Source organism: Felis catus, chromosome D3 (genome assembly GCF_018350175.1).
Source record: "Felis catus isolate Fca126 chromosome D3, F.catus_Fca126_mat1.0, whole genome shotgun sequence".
NCBI lineage: Eukaryota > Metazoa > Chordata > Mammalia > Carnivora > Felidae > Felis > Felis catus.
In genome coordinates this window covers 41,818,403-41,832,454 of record NC_058379.1, presented here as the reverse complement: position 1 = coordinate 41,832,454, position 14,052 = coordinate 41,818,403, and the positions used below count along the sequence as shown (strand labels likewise).

Sequence of the window (14,052 nt, the reverse complement as noted above, 5' to 3'; positions counted from 1 at the left end):
CAAAATTTCAGGCAGTTACCACAGTTTTTATAAACCCCTGCTTGGAAGACAGAAGGATGAGCTTAATGAGGTGCAAAGAGTCAATCTATACTTCTCATCTCAAATACATGTTATTGTAAGGAAGCAGAGAGCCGAGTGGGTGGCAAGCACATTGTTGAAGGGAAAAGATCCAGCCTCCATCAGGTTTTCTTTGTCACACAGGAAGTCAGATTGAATGGGTTTCACCAAGTGTAATGATCCTGGTGACTGTTCCCATTCACAATCACCTCTTGCAGACTGAAGCATGATTTCTGACGTCATGCTGACTGCTTTGATTTGGCAACATAACTCTAAGGTTGTGTTCTCAGGCAAAGGGCCAATGTGGAGGCTTTTTTTTCTTGGTTATCATACTGCCCTGGATATATCATTTTACAAAGTAACAACCAAGGTCAAAAGCATTGCCTCCATGCTGGGCCGTAACAAAACACATTTTAAGATTGCTTGAGTCTGATTTCATAACACTTCAATGTTAATATCCATGAGGTATATTTTTCATTCTTCTATGTCCAATTCAACTTTTTCAGAAACTTTTGCACATGATGACTCCATTTCATTTTGTTCTGTTTCATTTTAGTTGCTAGTTGCTATGGATTGAATGTTTGTGTACCTCCACACATCCCTCCAAATTCATATGTTAAAGCCCTAATCCCCAGTGGGATGGTAGGTGGCAGTGGGACCTTTGGGAGGTGATTAAGGTTAGATTTGGTCATGAAGGTGAGGCCCTCATGATGCGATTACTGCCCTTATAAAAAGAGAAAGAGACAAAAACCCCATTCTGTCTCCCTATGAGCACACACTGAGAAAAGGCCATGTGAGGACAAAGCAAGAAGGTGGCCATCTGTACCAGGAAGAGAGCTCTCACCAGACACTGAATCTGTCAGCACCTTGATCTTGGACTTCCAGCCTCTAGAACAGTGAGATATAAATTTCTGTTGTTTAAACTACCTAGTCTGTGGTATTTTGTTATAGCAACCTGAACAAAGATACTAGTCAAACATGCAAAAGATAGAATTAAAAAGTATTCCAAATTCTAGATTGTTATTGAGTATAATTTTTAAAGATTAGGAAGTAATTTCCAGGCATAAAGTGTCCAATGAAATATTTTAACCCTGTGGGGATATGAGTGCCATTATTCCATGAATAACAACGTGGGATCCTAAGAATCCCTTTGCCCTGGCTTACGGTAATGGTTAAATGACACAGAGTGCACACGGAGTTCTAAACAGGTTCAGGCACAGTTTTCAGGTCACATGATAGTTCTAACTAGGCTCAATTAACTAGGATCTTTAAATGAAGGCTACAAAGGAAGGAGAGTAAGCCTTCTGCTTTTTTGAATGATGTTTCAAAAGGCATTTTTTTCCCCAATAGGGTAAGCACATCACCATGAATTCTAGACTCTAAGACCCAAACACTGAGTGAATTAAAACAAAGGATACATGAAAAAGCAGCTCCGATGGTAAGGTCTTGATGCATCTTCAAACGAATTTGTTCTGAATAATACATCAAGTATCTAAGAACTCACATCTTAACCTATTTTTTAAGGATACATTGTAAAGTGCAAAGCATCAAGAAAAACAGTGACGTTCCCCTACATTTCAAGAGGCTGGTTATTTAAAAAAAAATTTCAAACATTTTTGGACGAGTACAGAAGAGAATTCCTGAACTCTTGGTGGAGCATCACACGAACTTTCTTGTTTTCAGATCTCTGAAGTTCAAAGACATAAGCCTGTGCCAGGAGTACCACAGCTGAGATAGCCAGAATGTCTCTGAGAGAATTATACTGAGAAGTAAGTATATAAGGGAAAGAACAAAGGCACATTCAATTGGCAGACTATAGCCCTAAAATATACACAGCCCCAACACGCCCTTCTAAGCAATGCTAAAGACATGTCCAGTATTAGAAGTTTGGATACTTGGAAAGACCTCTTTGTTGCTTGAAGAAAGATACTTGCTAGCCATAAAAGAATCAAAAGCTTTTATGGAGTTTAAGTTGGAAAATGGTAGCTCAGAATACAAAAAGCTAAAGGGACTTTAGTCCATGATTTGACAGAGATTTACAAAGCTCCATAAAATGATCTGGGTATACAGGAATATATATGCTTAAGGAAGTATGCAATATCAAAATAAATTATTTTTAACATTATAAGAAGACTTAATATCTAATAAAGATGTACTCATAAATAAGAGACTCTTTCTAAGTTCCCTTCAAAAGATACAAATCTTAAAAAGTTTTTCTTAAGAGGTCCTTTGCCTGTCAGTATACCCTTACTTCACAAAGTATTCCTTATATGGTCCTATTTTTTACAGTTGTTCAAGGGTAAAACTAGACTGTGAACTCCTTGAGTGAACAGAATGGGTCTTAGACATCTCTCTCCCTAATGCTAAGTAATACCCTGGCACATAATATATGGTTAATTAACATTTATTAAACCTTAAATTTATTTATGTATTTATTTATTTACTTACTTACTTATTTATTTGTTTAGAGAGAATGAAAGTCAGGGAGGAGTAGAGAGACAGAAAGAGAATCCCAAGCAGACTCCATGCTGTCAGTGCAGAGCCCAACATGAGGCTCAAACTCACAAACTGTTGAGATCATAACCTGAGGCGAAATCAGGAGTCATATGCTTATACCAACTGAGCCACCCAGGTGTCCCAACATTAGCTAAACTTTAAAAACTACCCTGTGGAAAATATCAATAGATCCTTTGATTTTATTCTCACACTGTCAAAGGTAATCACCAGTTGAGTCTACAGAGCTCATGAAATGGGTAATGCCATGAAAGGGGCCAAGATTCCTTTTTAGTTAGGAACTTATAATTCTTCCCAAGAATTGCTGAATGCTCCAAAATATCTCTGTGTTACTGACTTCAAGTGACTAATTAGGGGCAATTGCACATGAAGACATCTGTATACAGTAATTCCCTGGAACACAATGTTTATCACATTCTGTCCATGTGGTACTAAGTGCCTGGACAGAGTGAGCACAGGCGACAATGATTTAGAGGTACCATGAAAACAAATCCCTGTCACACAGGTAATTTCCCAGAGCCTCTATCAAATCACAACTCATAGATACCTAAACTGGCCTCCCACTTCCTCAGGAAACAGTCTTCAATTGTTGATATTTGGAATACAGTGGAAAATGAAACATGATCAAAGCAATGGAACCAGATGCAAAGATTATACTTCTAATCTATAAACTGGCAAAACTTTCTCTTATTTCTCCTTATCCTCTTGGTTGGATATAATAATAACTTCTAACCTTCCCTTAAAACTGGAAATTTAGCAAGTGCTCTAATATATATCATTCCATATGACCTTCACAACAATCTTGGGAGGTAAGCAGGGCAACATTATTTCCATTTTCAAATGAAAAATGGATGTCAGGGGAAGGAGAGGAATTAATCCAATGGCCAATTCTGATTGCAGAGCCAGTGTCCCTGTCACTACATCATTTGTTGTCGTGTAGCTGGTCTTTGGGCAGCTCACTTGCTTCAGCATTCCTCAAGAGTCTAGTGATAAGAACACATTGTAAGTCTGTGACCAAAGAAGCAGGTGTGGAATCCTTTGATTCTGATAAGTGAAAAGATTTGTTAGTTATAGCATTGTTCATTCTTCAGGTGCCTTTGTTTTTGTTTTATTTTTAAGTTTTTATTTAAATTCTAGTTAGTTAAGATGTAATGTTAGTTTCAGGAACAGAATTTAGCAATTCATCACGTACACACCCAGTGCTCATCCCAACAAGTGCCCTCCTTACTACCTGTCACCCATTTAGCTGATTCCCTGCCCACCTCCCCTCTCACACCCCAAGGTTGTTCTCTATATTTAAGAGTCTCTTATGGTTTGCCTCCATTTCTTTTCTCCCCTTTCCCTATGTTCATCTGTTTTGTTTCTTAAATTCCACATGTTAGTGAAATCATATGGCATTTGCTTTTCTCTGACTGACTTATTTCACTTAGCATAATATTCCCTAGCTCCCCATATCATTGCAAATGGCAAGATTTCATTATTTTTGGTAATTGAGTAATATTCCATTGTATATACATACCACATCTTCTTTATCCTTTCATCAGTTGATGGACATTTGGGCTCTTTCCATACTTTGGCTATTGTTGATAATGCTGCTGTACATATCGGGGCACACTTGCCCCTTCAAATCAGTATTTTTGTATACCTTGGGTACAGTAGCTCTATTTTTAACTTTTTGAGGAAAATCCATACTGTTTTCCAGAGTTGCTGCACAAGTTTACACTCCCACCAGCAGTATAAGAGGGTTCCCTTTTCTCCACATCCTCACCAATATCTACTGTTTCCTGTGTTGTTAATTTTCAGATGCCTCTGTTATTAACTAGGATGAGTCTGCACCTTAAGGCTAAATACAGTTTTGTTCCTAAAAAATGAGGGTTAATGATAAGAAATAGTGGTGGAATAAGGCACTATCAGGTGCTCCTCCATATCAATACCTTCTGCTAACAAAACTAACTGCAAAGAACATGGCAATCAGAAACTCTGCTAAACCCATTCAAACAAAGCAATAGATGAGTGATAAAACCTGATGTGTGCCTACCCATGGTTAAAGGCTACAAAGTAAATTATATCCTATTAATAAAAGTTTTGGCATCAGCAACAAAAGCAGCTGAAATCCTCAAATACTTTGGATGGGGGCTAGAATATGTCTAGATATCACTGAAATCACCACTACATCTTGTACTTCACTGAATGTCAGTAACCATTGTCTCTAAGCCACACCAAACTCCTGGGGTTTGTGGCCCCTAGATGTAGGGGGTAAATGCTACCAGTTAAACAGTAGCAGCCCATCTGTTGTCAGAGCTAACACAATTTAGAGATGATAAAATGTAAGGGAAAACTGTGTGTCTTAGAATCAAGGAAGGTTGGTAAGTTTCCTATAACAGATTTGAGTCTGTCCCTTACCTCCCTTCCCAAGAGCTGGGAATTCTATTTGCCATTCCAGCTGCTGCATAAAATAAGAATTTAGCTACATCTGTTTCTATGAAACCACTACTATTGATTTCTATATTGCATTTTCCCTGAAGAAACTCATGCCCCTTCTCTCTTTTTCTTTTTGTTGTTGTTGTTGTTTTGTTTTGTTTTTTGGTTGTTGTTCCCTGTGTTCTCAATTATTCCAAACTCCCTTACAGATATCACAATTGCATTCTTTAAACAAAGAGGATGTTCTATAATAATAATAAAATAAATAATACATGTGTCATTTTAACTTACATATTTTAACCTCTTTAAATACTTTTGAGAAGTTTTTTAAATGCCTGAAAAACCAGTTAAGAGTATAGATACTATATTATTAATCTTGAGTGTGATAAACCAGCTGCAATTCAGAAATATGGGTTGTTCCTTAGAACCTTCTGTAAATCCTCAGAAGTATCACACACAGAACTTAAAAGTGCAAAACAGAAAATTCACTCTATTGAGAATGTCCACAGGATTGATTTCACCCAATTTGGATTTTGCGCATGCTGAATGATCAGAGTGTCATTAAGTACCTTAAAAAGCAAGATGAAGTATTCATTAGTTGCCTTATATTGCATCTGTGCTGTTACTTGGGAAGGAAAAAATTGAGTCTGATAAAGATAAGAAACCAAAAAGGAAAAGGAGGAAGAGCAAGGGAGGAAACAGAAAGGGGAAAAAGAAAAAAGGGAAGGAGAAAAGGAAAGTAGAAGAAAATAAGAGAAATGAGAGAAAAATAAGAGAAAAGATTATTTTGGTGAAACAATGGATAGGTTTTCCTAGAACTTTAATTTTCCACGGTTTGCAATTCTACTTTTACCGAACAAAAGAACTTTACAGTTTGTATATTTGAAATGTCCACTAGGCTGCCAGCAAAGGCTGTCTTCTCGTCTGTGTATGCCCTCAGCACTATGCACATAGCAGTGGCCAGGCTCATGGGTGATGACTCACTACTAAGTGCATACATTTTCTGTTAGGCTTATTTCTTATTTATGAAAAATCTGTTAGATGTTTGTTTAGTCATTATTGGGGATTATTCACTTGGTGTTTTTTAAATATTCATGAACATTTTTGTTTTTGAAAATGAGAGTAAAATAGCAAAACAGGCAGAGAACATTTGAAGAAAGGAGAGAAAAGAAAAAAAAACAGAGATGAACTCTCAAATACAGGAGAGATGGAGTGAATCTGAAGGAACCAGTTGTCACAATGTGCGAAGAAAAGTATCCAGTCAGTTATTGAAGGCTTTATTCTGAAAAGGAGCTCAGTATAAGCTGACATGAAACCAGAGAAATGAAAAGTACTTGGGAAAATAAATAAGCTGAAGGAAAAATAAAGGAACTAATATTCAGTGAAGTTGTTATTAGAATAATTCTTAAAATATAAGAATTCCAGAGCTGGATGGGCTCAGGTCACTGATCAAAACTTTCATCTTTAAAAAAGGAAATAAAACTGCTCGCTATCCCGGCTGGCATCAGATACTGTGCAGCTAGGGGTTTGTGGCCCCTACATCAGCACAGTGGCACTGAGGAATTGAGAAGCATGTGGATCAGAGCTTCCCAAATGTTACTGTGCGTGAACAAACCATGGAGATATTTTTAAAATGTAGATTCTGATTCAGTAGGTCTGAGATGGAGCCTGAGTTTGTGCATTTCTAACAAGCTGCCATGGGAGGCCGAGGCTGCTGGTCCACAGACCACGCTGTAAGTAGCAAAGTCTATGACAGAGTTTCTCAGAGTTTGGTCCAAGGACATATGTGCTAGAATAATTGTGGTGCTTGTTAAAATTCTGTATTCTTTTTTTTTTAAGTTTACTTATTTTGAGAGAGACAGAGACAGTGTAAGTGGGGGAGTGGTAGAGACAGGGGAAGAGAGAGAGAATCCCAAGCAGGTTCCATGCTGTTAGTTCAGAGCCCTACACAGGGCTCATACTCATGAAACTGTGAGATCATGACCTGAACCGAAACCAATAATCAGATGCTTAACTGACTGAGCCACCCAGGTATCCAAAAATCCATATTCTTGAGCTCCACCACAAGCCTGTAGAAATGCTGAGACAATAAACAACTATATCCTAAATTGTCTTTAAACATCATGTATTTACATTAAAAACAATAAGATACATAACCTAACATTTAAATCTCTTTTCATTCCTCTATTTTAGCCTATCATTTATTTCCCCTTTTTTTTGATCATTTTTCTTTGAATTATCACCTTGAAAAGTTTAAAGCTAAAAAAATAAATGATAATAACATAAATGAATAAAAATACCCTCTCCCCTTGTCAGTTGATGACTTAAGTCCTTGTACATCTTCCCCTGTCCTATCCTTGCCACTATTCCAATTTGTCAGAAACAGGTCACCATGTTTTATGTCTGAGAATGCACTATCCCCAGGGATGCTGATTAAGGATGAAATTCCAGGTTCCAAAATAGCCAATCTCAAATTCACCACACCAAATTTCATTTTCCTGAATCACTAAAATGCATCTTATCTTGGTACCCTGAAATGCCATAAATCTTACTGTCCCTTAAAAGCAGACTACTCCTCCCAACCCTTTCTGCTCCTTACTATTATTAGCATTTTTATTACTGTTGTTAATATCATTTTTAGCTCACATTGGGTTCTGGCTATGTGCCAAACACAGTGCTAAAACACTTCTATACACTGACTTAATCCTTGCCCCACAATGAAAAAAATACAAACTGAATCTATTCCTACTTTATAGATGAAGAAAGAAATGTTAAGAACATTATTTAGTTTACTCAAAGGTCACACGCTAGAAGAAGATGGATGAGCCTGAATTTGAACTCAAAACATCAACTAGTCACCTCTATTATACTTCCCATCATTACTTACCCCAATCCTGAATTAAATTTCTTAAAAGCATTGATTTTTTTAAAAAAATATTTGAAAGGATTGCTTATTTTCAGAACTTCAGCAGCCATCTAACTAAATGCTAATATCCCTATCCATTTCTGTTAATATGTTATATTTAAATGAAAGGTTTACTAAAATAAAAGCCCTCATCTTCTCCCACACTGATGCATAGCTGAGAAGGGCATTTTAATACTGACTTGCTCACATTGGGAGTGCAGCAGATACTGTTAATATGTCTCAGTTTTCAAGTATTTCCAAAAATAATGGGAAAGAGTGATGCAATATTGTCATTGTTTCAAGGAGAAAAAATAAAGACAGTGTATGGGTGTGCTGATGTTTATACATAATGTTCAACATTAACCTACCACCTGATAAGCTGGTCTTGAATAGTTCTCCACATGAACTCATGCATTAAGTAGATGTTTGAACTCTGTTGGTAGTTTTAATTAGTACTCACCCAGCAAATATGAGATCTTTATGTTTCTTAGATCACCAGCTCTGATTACAGGATGAAAGCTAAACAGCTTCTTTGACCAAATTGCATCTTGGCAGTTAGAGATGTGATCCACTTCCCGATGATCATTTCAAAGCCCATTAAAATGAAGAAAATCAAGAGGGTGATGTTCATTTGAGACTGTGGAAACAAAATCATTTCTTGCTCTTAGATGCACTGACACTGTATTTACAAAGACAAATATACAGTAATAAGACTCATGCCCTGAACACAAGACAGTAATGTTTCTCAAATAAATGACAACTTTGTTCATGACTTGCATGAAATCATAGTTCTTTCATCTGTATTTTCTTATTTTCAGTTGAAAATGTAACTACTAGCTGACAAATGTCAAGCTTTTAGTTTCCCTTGGGTAGAGAACTAGATTTGCCAGTTCTTGTGTTATATTTACCTTTGAAATATTTTTTCCATCTTTCAAGGTAAATTCTTCATAGATATCTTAAATGATGTAAAGCATATTTGCTACTCTTTCAAGAATAGGTAGAAACGTTTGTGGCTAGCTGACAAATGAAACATTATTCTTTTAAAAACTACTTTCACACTGCTGAATATTTGAAGAAGAAAACTCAGAAATTAAATATTTCTGCAACTGGACCCCTTGAATCCATAATAGCAATAGGGAAAAAAAAGACAAAAAACATTCACTTATAATTTGATCACAGTTTTCACTTGAATTTATTTTCCATTATTGTCACCTGGGTCAAATAAATTCACGGGTTTTTATTTACATATCAATAAAAAATCATTCCTATACTTTCATTTAATTGCAACAAATTACAAATTAGAGGCCATGAAAACACATAATTGTAAAACATGTTAAAACATGATCTTTAAAAAATGTACTCAAACCTAAAAATCTTACTGTAGTATCCCCCAAACCATATGTAATGAATGAGAGAGAATCAGAAGTGTGTTTTAGCAACTATAAAATATCTTGAACATTAAAACTTAATGGTGTGATTTTTCTTCAATATGAAAAGAAATGATGTGCTTTCTAGGTTGTAAGGAAACAAGAAGCTACAAAAGAACATTAAGAACTATATCTATATATATTTTATGTGGAATTTGCTATCTATAAAGTTTGGATTCAGACATTTCTTAAAGTAATAAAAGGTGATCAGAAACAAACTAAAAAGCAATAACCTTGGCATGTGGGCAGGTTCCCAGGATGGGTTTAGATTAGAGATATGAGAATTTACAACCATACGGTTGTTAGAATTTAATCCAATGTTCTTTTACTCCATCTGTATGATAACAAAATTTTGGAAAAAAGAGTGAAAAATTCAACCGAAGTAGATGAATGTTTTATATACACAATGTCTAATACCTGAAAGGTTCCAAATCCATCCAATCAAAGTTTATTTCATCCATTTACACAAGCCCAATACATTGTTCCACCTTACTGTTAATGTTTCCTAAATAATTTTTAGCAAGTTTCACTTCAAATGAAGAGTACAATCATATCTCTCTTTATTGACACTAAGATGGTTATAAGGACAATTGACAGATAATATACTATAGGAAAAAAAAAAGATCAAGTTGTAAGCAGATCAAGTTAGGAAACTAAGCTAGAAGACCAGCGTTCAGCAAAATCAAAAAAATCTAAGGCTGAGTTCTCAATGTGTCAAATACATAACACCCCTCTCTTTCTTGCACAAGTTCTAAACCCATGAGAGGTAAACAGAATGCAAATCAAAATATCACTTTTATTACTGACACAAATATTTTGGAGACTGTGATTTAGGACTAAGAATTCTAGGACTTGCCAATACTCTCTGTAAGTCTAAAACTTGAGAAAGCCACAAGGAAGTTTAAGCGCACCGAGCACAAAAGCCTAATCTGGGGTAGAAAGAGAAAAAGAGAAAACAGAATCTCCAGTAACATATTAGCTCTGCTCCAACCAAGAAACTTATATCAGTAATTGTCAACCACTTATCAGGAATCTCCCTCCTGCTCCATGGGACAAAATGTCAGGAAACTTACTCTAGGGAAGTACCTCCACAAGAAGACCTGAGAAGTTGAGAAGTATTTGTTCTGTTAATTCATTTGACCTACAGTCAACCAGGATAGTAGTTATTCCTTTCTAATAGGAGATCAGAAATCTATTATGGCAGTTCTATATCAACTTCATGAACCCTCTTCCCCAATACTAGCCATGATTGTTTTGTGGATCCTCCTGATAACACTGGTAAATAGCACCGAATTTGCTGCTAGAATGTTTTAAAAATGGTCACCAATTAAATTGACTCTAAGGCAATATAATGTCTACATTTCTCATTTCAAGCTATGTCTGGCCACATTCTAACATAGGCCATCAAAGATTTTGCAAGGAGATTAAATAAAAACATCAAGATACACCATTTAAAAAATGCTACCACATGTAAGAGCTATACATTTGAATACAAATTACCTTCCATTGTAATTAATGTCTCTTCCTAGAGAGACATTAATGTCCCCAAATTAAATTTCCTTACAAGTTAAAGTACACAGAATTTAAAGTCCAAAGCAACTCAATCCAAAATCAAATTGCCTTGCTCCTGTGGGTTTAATGTCCAAAATCATTATAGCACTAAATAAAATTTTCTTGATCTCAAAAGTAAAAGTTCAAAGAAACTAAAATCCAAAATTGTCAAGTGAAAGTTCTATAATCATTATTATCATTATTTCAAAAGCTTTTATGCTTCTCAGGCATAGAGAGAGATGTCTTATTCTGAACCCAAGTATGTTTGAGTTATTTCAGCAGCTGTTGCCTGGGTTATTATCTTTCTTAAGAATGTGTGTGGTTCCAGGGCACCTGGGTGGCTCAGTCGGTTAAGCGTCTGATTTTGGCTCAGGTCATGATCTCACAGTCTGTGAGTTTGAGCCCCGTATTGGGCTCTGTGCTGACAGCTCAGAGCCTGGAGCCTGCTTTGGATTCTGTGTCTCCCATTCTCTCTGCCCTTCCCCCACTCATATTCTGTCTCTCTCGCTCTCTCAATAATAAATAAACATTAAAAAAAAAACAGAATGTGTGTGGTTCCTCAGGACCTCAGAATTAAAATCAGCTTCTCATGTGTCCCATTATTTTAAAATTCAAAAAAAATTGGTGCATATAATATGTTGCACACCCAACACCCAGAGAGTTTAGAAAATACAGCAATCTCTGCCCTCTTCAAGCAGTTAATCCAGGCAAAATTACATCCCCAGAACCCAACCTTTGGTGTTGTAAGTCCCACTGCAGACATTCATGAGGGCAGGAAGGTAAATGGAAAATATTTTCTCCTTTCAGCCTAGTCTGAATGCCAAACTTTTCTGGAATTCTTGAACTGAGAATAGGAGGAACACACACCTACGCTGCAACCTCCTCTCTCAGGCCATTGCATTGAGACAACACTGCTTGTTGGCAAACTGAGCACATTTGCAATATTAACAGCCCAAATTTGTTCTTTATCCTAATACGAGCCTACCTCATTTTATTGCACTTCACTTTATGGCACTTTACAGATATTGCAGTCTCTACAAATTAAAGGTTTGTGGCACTCCTGCATCAAGCAAGTCTGTTAGCACCATTCTTCTAAGAGCATATGCTCACTTTGTGCCTCTGTGTCACATTTTGGTAATTTTTGCAATTTTTCAAACTTTTTCATTTTTGTTATATTTGTGATGATGAATTGTGATCAGTGATCTTTGATGTTACTATTGTAATTATTTGAGGTGCCATGAACTGTGCCTATATAAAATGATCAAACTTAATAAATGTTGTATGTGTTCTGACTGCTCCACAGACCAGCGTTCCACCATCTCTCCCCCCCGCCTCAGGCCCCACTATTTCCGGAAACACAACAATATTGATATTAGGCCAATTAATAATCTTACAATGGCCTCTATGTGTTCAGGTGAAAAGGAGAGTCACACATCTCTCACATTAAATCAAAAGCTAGAAATGATTAAGCATTGCGAAGAGGCATGTAGAAAACCAAGATAGGCTGAAACCTAGGCCTCCTGCGCCAAACAGTTACCAAGTTGTGAATGCAAAGCAAATCTTTTTAAAGGAAATTTAAAGTGCTAACCCAATGAACTTGCAAATGATAAGAAAGCAAAATGGCCTTATTGCTGATATGGAGAATGTTTTATTGCTCTGAATAGATCAAACCAGCCACAACATTCCCTTAAGCTAGAGCCTAATTCAGAGCAAGGCCGTAACTGTCTTCAATTCTGTAAAGGCTGAGAGAGGGAGCCAGCTGTAGTTGAAAAGTTTGAAGCTAGCAGAGGTTGGTTCATGAGGTTTGAGGAGAGAAGCCATCTCTCTAACATCGAAGTGCAAGGTGAAGCAGCAAGTACTGATATAGAAGCTTCAACAAGTTATCCAGAAGACCTAGCTAAGATCATTACTGAAGGTGGCTACACTAAACTAAGTATGTTATTGTATACTTTATAGTATAGTGTAAACATAACTTTTATATGCACTGGGAAACCAAAAAAATTCATTTATTCACTTTATTGCAATATTCACTTTATTGTGGTGGTCTGGAACCAAATCTTTATATGCCTACTAAATTAAAGAAATAAGGTATCATAGAATGAGGGTTCAGGAGGGTTGTGTTAAAAGCCTAGGGTAGGGGCACCTGGGTGGCTCAGGTGGTTAAGCATCCGACTTCAGCTCAGGTCATGATCTCATGGTTCATGAGTTTGAGCCCAATGTCAGGCTCCGCACTGACAACTTGGAGCTTGGAGGCTGCTTCAGATTCTGGGTCTCCTTATCTCTCTGCCCCTCCCCCACTCATGCACGTGCACGTGTGTGTGCGTGCGCTCTCTCTCTCTCTCTCTCTCTCTCTCTCTCTCTCTCAAAAATAAATAAACATTAAAAAAATTTTTAAACCTATGGTAAATGATCTAGAATAGACTCAGATTGACAAACTCTCTTAGAGGGACAGATAGTAAATATTTTAGACTTGTAAGTCATATGGTCTCTGTTATAACTACTCAACTGCTACTGTAGCCTGAAAACAGTCAAAGATAATACCTAAACAAATGGGCATGGCCATGTGCCTATAAATTTTATTTATAAAAACAAGTGGCAACTAAAGCTATAGTTTATTGGCCCTGTAAAGGTTCTGGATGTTACCTCAGTGCTGACATAGGACACATGAAACATTTTCTCATGAAGAACACAAATAGCAATAGATCATGCATGTGCAATTCAAAAACAAGATGAGAAATGCTGGACGATATTGGGAATTTAACCTAATGGGGAGATTCAAAAACATACTCTTGGTCAGTAGCCAGAGGTTATTAAGAATGACCTTCGGGGCGCCTGGGTGGCTCAGTCGGTTAAGCGTCCGACTTCGGCTCAGGTCATGATCTTGCGGTCCGTGGGTTTGTGCCCCGCGTCAGGCTCTGTGCTGACAGCTCAGAGCCTGGAGCCTGTTTCAGATTCTGTGTCTCCCTCTTTCTCTGACTCTCCCCTGTTCATGCTCTCTGTCTCAAAAATAAATAAATGTTAAAAAAAAAAAAAGAATGATCTTCAATTAGTGTAAGTTCTATGAGAAAAGGAACTCTTGTCTGTTTGGTTTAATGCTATGTCTCTGAGAAGGAAAGCTGGTAAACACAAACAAAAGGGCAAGCCAGATGTCCAAGCCTGGTTATTCCCCTTGCATGC

At 36.9% G+C, this 14,052-nt stretch overlaps 1 protein-coding gene across 2 annotated transcripts in view; it reads right to left on the bottom strand.

Annotated features, from left to right (window-relative positions):
• METTL4 (methyltransferase 4, N6-adenosine) overlaps positions 1 to 14,052 on the bottom strand; it is a 681,840-nt gene that overhangs the window by 223,385 nt on the left and 444,403 nt on the right. The window contains exon 10 of one of the 2 annotated variants that reach the window (XR_006587915.1): positions 8,358 to 8,534. Coding sequence is in view for 1 of the 2 variants with exons in the window: in XM_045041664.1 (XP_044897599.1) it covers positions 8,485 to 8,534 (50 nt within the window). In the remaining variant the exon portion in view is untranslated. Of the gene's footprint in view, positions 1 to 8,089; positions 8,535 to 14,052 lie in introns of those variants that run through there. The other variant, XM_045041664.1, reaches the window with a different exon arrangement.